The sequence below is a fragment of the Myotis brandtii genome, unplaced genomic scaffold (assembly GCF_000412655.1).
Source record: "Myotis brandtii unplaced genomic scaffold, ASM41265v1 scaffold74, whole genome shotgun sequence".
Lineage (NCBI taxonomy): Eukaryota > Metazoa > Chordata > Mammalia > Chiroptera > Vespertilionidae > Myotis > Myotis brandtii.
The window spans coordinates 2,238,499-2,248,615 of record NW_005370944.1 but is presented as its reverse complement, the minus strand read 5'-3'; the positions used below and the strand labels follow the sequence as shown (position 1 = coordinate 2,248,615).

The 10,117-nt window shown below is 40.7% G+C and overlaps 1 protein-coding gene across 5 annotated transcripts in view; it reads right to left on the bottom strand.

Moving 5' to 3' along the window:
- NPTN (neuroplastin) overlaps positions 1 to 9,738 on the bottom strand; it is an 80,336-nt gene extending 70,598 nt beyond the window's left edge. Inside the window, exon 1 of one of the 5 annotated variants that reach the window (XR_001359910.1) lies at positions 9,418 to 9,738. Coding sequence is in view for 4 of the 5 variants with exons in the window: in XM_005882807.2 (XP_005882869.1) it covers positions 9,418 to 9,508 (91 nt within the window). In the remaining variant the exon portion in view is untranslated. The remainder of the gene's footprint in view (positions 1 to 9,417) is intronic. The other 4 variants (XM_005882807.2, XM_005882806.2, XM_014530426.1 and 1 more) reach the window with 4 other exon arrangements.
- Positions 9,739 to 10,117: the final 379 nt, after the last annotated feature.

Sequence of the window (10,117 nt, the reverse complement as noted above, 5' to 3'; positions counted from 1 at the left end):
GCTGGCTGAAGCCCGGCTGACTAAAGCAGGTTTCTGGGGTTTCGTTTAGCTTCTATATTTGCAACATAGCTGCTTAGAGTTGCAGCTGAGAGGCCGGCAAGTCAGGCGGGGAACGTTGGAGTCCCCTGTCACTGGAGCAAGCAAGCCTCCCTGTTCACTTCAGTGCATGGCTGCCGGCCGCCATCTTGGCTGGCAGTTAATATCGCCCTGATTAGCCAATGGGAAGGGTAGCGGATGTACGGCTAATTACCGTGTTTCTCTTTTATTAGATAGGATATATATATATATTAGTGGCTCCGTGCACGAAATTCGTGCACAGGGGGTGGGGAGGAGGGGTGTCCCTCAGCCCGGCCTGCACCCTCTCCAATCTGGGACCCCTCGGTGGATGTCTGTGGGATCGAGCCTAAACCGTCAGTCGGACATCCCTCTTGCAATCCAGGACCGCTGGCTCTTAACTGCTCACCGGCCTGTCTGCCCCTAACCACCTCTGCCTGCCAGCCTGATTGCCCCTAACCGACACCATTCTGCCTTCCTTGAAACAAGAACTGCAACTATTGTCTGAAGTAGGTTTATAGGAAGTTGTATTTCAAAACATGAAAGCCTCAAAGTCAATTTTCCTTATTTCTGAAAAACAAGTTTCTACAAACTTATTAAAACAGCAAGTATTCTCTAAACCCTATACCCATTAGAGGCAGTACCTAAGTTGTAAAGCCAATAAATAGAGTTGTGTAATTTTAGAACTGGAAGGGAATTTAGACATCATCTAGCCCAGTGGTTTTCAAATACCTTCAGGAAGAAAAGAGAATCAATAGCATAATAATTTATATATGCAAGCACTCTTACCTGTTTTTTAGCATATGGAACATTTTGCTTTGTTATTCTATCAGAATAGGACTTGACATTTTGCCTTGTATTTTATATTTAATCATTTTAAGAAAGTGAGAAATACATTTGGATATGACTAAAGCTATTGGTATAATTTAGAACTTAATGTTTTCTAATAATAGAACCTTACATAATATATAGAACACTGACACTTTTCAGATTTCACATCAACTCATTTACAATTCATAGTCAATTTTAAGCAATACTTGGGTGTAACAATAATATATACCAAGATAAACAAAGTGAAGGGAAGCATACCTAAACTGATATACTTCTGGAAAATACCATAAAGCATAGCATAAGAATTAAGATTTTAAAAAAAGGCTAGTTCATAATTGTTTTCAGAAATGCAAGGAATATTAATCTAGGAATTTCCTCAGATTTAATTAAGGTTAACACTTTGGTTGCCTTGTTCAACTACAATGGAGAGATTTAGAGGTCTTTTAAAAATACAAAGGGGAAAGGAGAAACTAAGTCATAAATAGAAAACAAACCTCCTCAAAAGATACATAAAAATACAATTAATTATTAATTAATACCACTCTGTTTTTTTTTTTTTTTTTTTACTTGTGGACATTTTAATTAACTTCCCTCCATGTAGCTTGAAGCTACCAGGACACAGTCCCCACCAACACCCTTAATCTTCTCCTCAGCTCTTCTGCTGAAGAACTTGGCCTTCACGATGACAGGCTGCTTTGGGAGCTTTCCCTTCCCCAGAACTTTGTAGTAGTCCAATCGCACCACATCAATGATAGGAGCAGCTCCAGTCTTGCTTTTGGCAGCCTTTACCCGTGTCTGCTCACTGACCAGGGTCCATAGTTTATCAAGGTTGACAGTTGGGTAGAAGCTCTGGTTCCTCTTTAAGTGGTAATGCCTCATATCCAACTTTCAATATTTGTTGAAGTTGATCCTGTGATGATGCAAGCCATCAGCATTACCTTGGCTCCCCGGGTGCTTCCTTTGCTTGCCGATGCGGCTATGGCCCCAAAGTTTCCAGGTCTTCCTCAGTCTGGATGGCATGTCAGTGGCCAAGAGGCAAGAGTCACTCAGTACTTTTTAATACAAGAAACTTAACACACAATGTTTCCATCAAAGCTGACCAGTCTCCTTTAATAGATAAGACTGAGGTGTTGCCCTAACCCCGAGGTCGGCAAACTGCGGCTCGAGAGCCACATTCGGCTCTTTGGCCCCTTGAGTGTGGCTCTTCCTAAGCCTTAGGAGTACCCTAATTAAGTTAATAACAATGTACCCACCTATATAGTTTAAGTTTAAAAAATTTGGCTCTCAAAAGAAATTTCAATCGTTGTACTGTTAATATTTGGCTCTGTTGACTAATGAGTTTGCCGACCACTACCCTAACCGGTTTGGCTCAGTGGATAGAGTGTCAGCCTACGGACTGAAGGGTCCCAGGTTCGATTCCAGTCAAGGGCATGTACCTTGGTTGCGGGCACACTCCCAATACGGGGTGTGCAGGAAACAACTGATCAATGTTTCTCTCTCATTGATGTTTCTAACTCTCTATCCCTCTCCTTTCCTCTCTGTAAAAAATCAATAAAATATATTTTTTTTTAAAAAGACTGAGGTGTTTTGTTTTGTTTTTTGTTTTTATTTTAATTTGAACCACTACAAAAAATCAGAAACAAAACAAAAAACAAGTGGTGCCTGAAGAACATTAACTATGTCTGCCACTAACTTACTGTATGCAAATAAATGTAGAAACTTAGGAAATTCTTTGAATCTTCAGTAAACCCCATTTCCACACAAACCAAACAATTAAAAGTTCTGAACGATTAGATAAAAATAATATCAACTTAACTACGTTGAATTAATAAATGTATATTTATATATATACAGAAGCAAACAAAAAAGAAAGTTAAGCCTACTTTCCATTTTAGATAATAGTAAGTTGAAGTTATGTACAAATTTTGGTTCCCTCTCCTAAACTGAATAAACTCTTGAAAAATAGATATTTTACTTATAAATTTATTCAATTTTTAAAATTTAGACATCAATATCACTGTGTTAAACTTTTTATATAGAATCACCACAGTTTTCACTTCACATTCAGCAATAAGTTTATGTCTATAAAATGTAACAACTTTATAATCAACCAATCAACTGCAGAGGTTTCCTGCCTTCCCAAAACTAATCCTTACCAACTAAAATTGGGAATTCTGGGGGAAAAATAATTCCACAAATTTTATAAAGCATTTATCTAAGATGGTTAAAATTAAACTCCATATCATCAATGGCATTTTAAAAAATTCATATAAAATGTTTTGTTTAAAGAGACACACTGAAAGCCAAGTCAATTGTTCACATGACATGATTTGCACTATTATTTTAATTTTGATGTGTGAATTTACTTTAGAGGTCCCTCGTCTCCTTAGTCTTTCTGATAGATTCTATTTTCCCAGATACTCCTCAAAAAATAAAATTCATTCCTCATTCTTACTTCCTGCTTTTCTCCTTGCACTACTTTAGCCTTTCTTCTCTTCCCCTTTCTCTTACAACTTCATTCTCCACTTCTGACCCTGTCCAGATTGTGTTCTCACTGTAAAGAACTGAATAGAATGCATCAATATATTTTGTATCATAAAAAAAAAAAACCTTTGCCTTGGCCAGGTGGCTCAGTTGGTTGGAGCGCTGTCCCCATACACCAAGAAGGTTGCAGGTTCGATTCTGGTTCAGGGCACACACCTAGGTTGTGGGTTCAATCCCCGGTCAGGGCGCCTGTGGGAGGCAGCGGATCAAAGTTTCTCTCTCACATTGATGTTTCTCCCTCTCTCTTTTTCCCTTCCTCTCACTCTCTAAAAATAAATAAAAACATATCCTCAGGTAAGGATTAAAACAAATAAATAAAAACACACCATTATATACATCCAACAAAGTTTCAGATTTTACATATGAAACATCTTACTTTGAAAAGTACCTCAAACTAAATATATAAAAAACCATGTCTAAAATGACAGAGTACTTTTCTAATCAAACATGGTCATCTTTGCAAGCCCAGTTAAACAATTATTTTTTAAGTAAGAATAATACAATAACATTTTGCCTTTTATTACTGTCTAAATGTATACTCCACAAAAGAAAATGTTTCACATCAAAATTGTATGAGAAAAATAAAGTATTCCTTTAAGACAAAACAGTCTAATTTCTCATGAGCATTTGTACAATTCACTCAATGTCTAGCAACACAAAAACCCATCTGCATCATTAATATGAATTCACTAACCTTGAAAAACGAAGACTAAGAGCCCACCAACAGGTCCTGATGTAGTAACATGGCCTTTCCATCCCAGACCCGTAACTAATTTCTTATGCTTGGGTGTTCCATCATGTCAGTAGTGACACTTTGGTCAGTTGCCTGAGAGACTGGAGGCTTATTATGGTCACCTTAGGAAATGCTTTATTCCAAGGCAAACTATTTCTTCTGGTCACTTAAATTTTTATTTGGATTAATTCTGTTAAGATCTATTGCTTGACATTTGACATGTCATTTGTACCAGCTGCCATAGATAACATCTATCTCCTGTTGCTCATTTCAGTTCACCCTAAGAGGAGATGAGCAATCAATAGCAAATACAGCCCCACCCATGTGGCTCAGTTGGTTGAGTGTCATCCTTGCACCAGGAAGTTGTGGTTAGATTCCCAGTTGCAGGCTCCATCCCCAGTAGGGGGAGTGCAGGAGGCAGCTGATCAATGTTTCTCATCAATGCTTCTATCTTTCTCTCCCTCTCCCCTCCTCTCTCTGAAATCAAAAACATATTAAACAAACAAAAATAGCAAATACACATCTAAAAATGTATTCAGAGAAATTTGCCAAACCACTGAAGCAAACAGCACCTGACAGAAAAGAAGATTCATCTAATGTAAATACTAGCATTCTTACAAAGCACAATGTTCATAGGTATCTAGTATCACCCAAGCAAAATGGCTTCTCGAAATTTAGCTCATTAGTAGCAAAATTCATTAAACTCCTTATTTTCTCCCACTAAGCTCTGTTAATTATCCAATTTTGTATTTTCACTATGAGTATATTATATTTTACACTCCACATTCATTCATCGGCTAACATCTCCAACACGCTCACTGTGTGCCCGGTACTACATTCTATTTCTCTTATTCACAATAATGGGAATCAAGGAAAAGATACTTAGTTCACTGAAAGAAAAAGAAAGCCCTGCAATCTCCCACACCATGAAATAAAAATGCAAACTTCCTCACCAGAATTTGAAAGTGCAGTACTGCTCCTCACTTTTCTTAAAGTTACATATGCAAAAGTGCAACTCTCTGGGGCCTTCAAATAGTCCACTTAATTGCATTCAAGATGACATCATTAACACTAAAATGTTCAATATATATACATAAAATAATAACTAATTAATAATGCTACTTTTTAAAGTATTATAGTAGTAATAGCTAACATTTAATCAATATTGAGAGCAAGCATGTAGTATGTACAGAACTGTTATACTACATAAAGTAATGTAGCATATGTTACATTATGGTAACATATAGTAACAAGTATTACATATAGTAAAAATATACTTCCTGCTGAGACTATATACCAGACAGAAATCTAAGTGTTTGATGGCCATTATCTCATTTAATCCTCACACCATCCCTATGGGATTGACATTATTATAAATATTAAAAATATTACATTTTACAGATAAAACTGAAGCTTGGAAGTATTAAGCACCTTATTCAAGGTCACTTAACTACAGAGGGTTGGGACTCAAATTCAGGTATATCAGGATCCAAAGACTATGCTCTTGACTGCCATATAATAATGCTTGGCTTACATTCATTCAATTTTAATTTTAAAGCTCTTGGTAAGTCTAAACAGGAGGGTTACTTTTTAGGACAAACTTCTTCCTTTAAAATGAACTACATTTATCTTATTACATACAAAAATCAACTTTAAAGATTTTACTTAAAACTGTCATCCTACAAGTTTAAATATTTGGATAGGAAACAAAATCTGAATGAAAGCCTTGAATCTCTATGGTAATGGGTCACAGCTGGAAGAGACCTTGAGGGTCATCTAGTCCAAATTCTTCATTTTAGGAATGAAACAGAGACCTTTTGAAAAACATCTATATTCAATTTAAACTACCACATACCCAATCCAGAAACATGTAGGTTTGGGTGGTTTTTTTTAAGTCAACATTTAAATAGATACTCTAACATTTCAACATCATAAAGACCATGATATCCATTTCTGAAGCACTGTAAGAAAATACAAACTCACAAACTCCTCCACCTCTGGAGTCACTGCCACTGCCTTGCTTCTCTAACAGGTCTGAGATCTGAACACACAGCCAACCACATCAGAGAAGATGAGGAAATCAAGAGTCCAGAGAATTAAATAACTTGCCCATGATCACACCACTAAAGGATAAAGAAAGGGACACGGACAACAAGGGGGTGAGGGCATGAGTGGGGGGATAGGGGGTAACATGGGGATAAGGACACATATGTAATAACTTAATCAATAAAAAAACTAAAAAAATTTTTTAAAAAAGAATAAAGGGACTGGGATCTAACCATCTAACCCCAGAGGAGCCTGTGTGGTACAGAGCATACACCATCAGCCGCCAATGAGTGTATCAAATGAAATAAGGCTGACAAAGTTCTAGTAGAGTTCCAATCACACGTGCATTGTACATATCAATGTTTGCTTTAACAGAAGAGGGTCCTGTTCAAGCTGAGAAATACACTCCACTGCAGAGCTCTGGAGGAATATGAGAAAGGAATCTGCTATCAGAACAGACAGTGCAGTAGATCACCCTCACATCTACAAACATTCTCTATTTCTTTTCACCAGGGAGTTCAGTTTCACCCTTCCACATCTGATTGTTTTTCAGAACCAATCCCTTCCAGCAAGAGACAACTTGCTTAAGTTAGTTCTCACAACCCTAGTATCACTGAGCACAAAGTAAATGCTTCTGGAACTCTAAACAAAAACATCTCAAGAATGACAGTTTTGAAAAGTCTGATAAATATATTCTAATTTTTTAATTAAAATTAAAAAAAGAAAATACAAACTCCATGACATGAGGTCACTCTATTATAGGGCTATTACCAATTGAAAGTTTGAATCTTACTAAGTTATAGAAAGGTATTTTTTTTTAAAGCATCCTTACCTATGTGGATTCAAACTCAAGTAATAGTCATTTCTTCATTAATTAAATTTACATTCCTTTGGGTCAACTACAAACGCAGCTTCACTTTACCAGTCTTGTCATGTGACTGAACTTAAGCTCGTTTCAAGAAAAAGGCTGTACTATGCCGTATTTAGAACACATATCACTGAGAACAGCCAGATGAGTCTGAAAGCCTATCCAAAAACCTTGCTTTAGTTGCTAAGAAACTACAATTCTGCTATATTATCAGTCATTGAAAGATGCTATGCTAGCAGAGATTAAAGATGTTAATGTTAAGATCAAGAATATTTCATCTATGGTGCCAAATGAAACCATGCTATTTCCACAAATCAAATAGCTAAAATTAGTATTGGGCTTCTTTAAGTCATATTGTTAACACACAACTAAAAACTGGTAAGACAAATCAGTCTAACTCTATGCTGCCTTCCACAGTGACCTCATCTTTGGGGAAAAACAGGAAAAATACCCAATATACTTAACACATTCAATGCTATAGACAGAAAATGTTTCCTTCCTGATCCCTGCAGTGATAATTCAAGGCCATCAAGCATACATAGGATTTGAATGGTACAATTTGGTACAACAAACACTTAAAATTAATCCATGATGTTTTTTCAATCCTTTATTAGATAAATTTTCACTGTAATCTTAAGCATTTTAAGACTGCATTCTCCTTAGAATGATTAACTCCATTGGCTCTATCACTGTTTTGTTTTTTTTAATGAAAGTCATTTAAATTTCAGCTATTCCAACAAGAGTAATCTAGCCTAACAACAACGAAGCACTGAAGGATTAGCAAAAATATAGTTCACTCTCCACTACTGACTTCTCATAAATTCTTTCCTATAAAAATATTTTTAAATCTCTTAAAGGTTGTTTCCACAAGAGCAGAAACCTGTTCACAATGCCTCTGAAATACCAATTCAGCAGCTGAACTGTCACACACACCTTCAACAATCAGAATCTTTTCTGTCCAGAATAGATCCCATATCACCATGATTCCCCATTTCTCCATATTCTCTAAAGAACTTAAGCTTAAAACCAATTCTCTCGTTTGCACTATACTCTACAGTACACACATCCCAAGTAATACTTTTATGTTCTCGGAAATAATCTTTCTTCTGTCTTGAAACTTTTAGATATTAAAACCCACGTCTTCCATCTCCTTCTCTCCAGTAACTGTCCTCAATCCCACTGCAGTCCCAGCTATGTGCCCCTGCCTTCCCAAGGCCCACTCACTACCATAAGCGCTGCCACACTCAGCTGCTCCCTTCCTTAATATATCCCCCACACTGCAAACCAGCAGTACACCGCCGGCTTCCTGCATCTGACTCCCTCCCCTTATTTTCTGTCTTCACCCACCTCCACGTCTATACCCAGGCACCCTCATTTCCCTAATAAATATTCCCCCTAACTCAGTTGCAACGCTTCTTCCCCATCCTTTGCTCATTTTTCCTCTCCTTATTTAGAAACTCCTTTTTGCTCTCCCAACCACTATCCTAGAATGCCCAACGCTCAACCCTCCCCAGCAAACCCAGCCTTCTTGCCCATCTCCTTTAGAGCCACGCAGCGCTTTCCAGATCCCCTACTGCAGTCAACCCACCCCCTCAGCTTTCCACCCACCTTCCCTCCACCTCCACATCCACGGCTCCCTGATTTTTCATCCCCTCCTTAGGGCTCTAGCATTCTGCTCAGTTTTCTCCTGGACGCCCTTTCCCCCAACGCCTCCCTTATTTTTCAAACATGTCACCTGTCTTACGGGGCCCAGCAGAATCCTACGAGCCACTACGCCCCAGACCCCCACTCGCCCTCTCCTCCTTAAACACAAATGCCGCCTTTATTTTAAAAAAAAAAATTTTTTTTTATTTTAGAGAGACGAAGGGAGAGGGAGAGAAAGAGAGAAACATCGATGTGAAGGAGAAACATCGGGTCCCAGGACCGAACCCACAACCTGGGATGAGCCCTGACAGGGAATCCAACAGGCAACCTTTTGATGCACAGGCCAGCGCTCAACCAACTGAGCGACACGGCCCGGGCTCCCGTCCGCCTTCATTGAAAGCTGCGTCCCCTCCTCGTCCGCCCCCGCTACTCCAGCTCCCCACGTCGGCTTCCTGGGTGTTCCCTCCCCGCCTCGGAGCGACGAGCCCCACAACGTGGCGCCTCTAAGCCAGCAGTATCCTCGGGCTCCGATCGACGCCCCCAAGTCTCGGACAGGCTCCCGTTTTCACTCCCGCGCCTCCAACTCCCGACCGCCTCTTCTCCCCGCGGTTCCGCAGCCCCTCAGACGCTCCCACCCGCTCCTTCCCCGTGGCTCCGGCACCACCTCAGGCCTGGCCGCCCCCGGCGCCCCGCTTACCGTTCTGAGCGGCGCCTGGCCCTGGGAGGAGGGAGCCAGAGACCAGCAGCAGCAAGATGACTAGAGCGCTGGGGAGCGTCGAGCCCGACATCCTCACTGCAGAAGACCCAAGAGCAAAAAGGCCGGGGCCGGAGCCCGGGCCGGGGCCAGGGCCGGGGAAGGGAGGGGAGGGAGGGAGGGGGCGGGCGACTGAGCGAGGGAGTGAGCGAGGGAAGTAGCGGCGGCTCCGCTCCGTCCTTCGCCGTCCTGCTCCTACCGCCGCAGCGCCCAAGCCTCGCGAGACCTTCGCTCCGGGTCGTGGGTGGCTGAGGAGTGATAGCAGCAAGACTCGCGAGAAGAGGCGGCCTGAACTAGTGTTCCCGCCCCTCGGACTTGCTCGCTTGCCCCTACTGGGGCTGATTGGCCAAGCTCGATGTAGGTCACGTGCCAAGGCGCTTCTGGCCACGTGATGGAGCGAGGCGGGGTTCCTCCAGCTCTCTTGGCGGGTTAGGGCGGGGGCAGAGAAGTCGTTTATCCCTGGGTGAAATGCGAGCACCCGTAAATGAGAGGAAGCTTTAGGAGCCTAATGTGTTTTCTCCACCCATCCTGCCTTTCAGTTGTTGGAACTCTTGGCTGCGGTATTTGATGCACCACTGTTTCTTTTACGCCCTTTTTCATTGTCCCCATGGAAGTCCTGCGGTTAGTTCCTTCTGGACTTTGA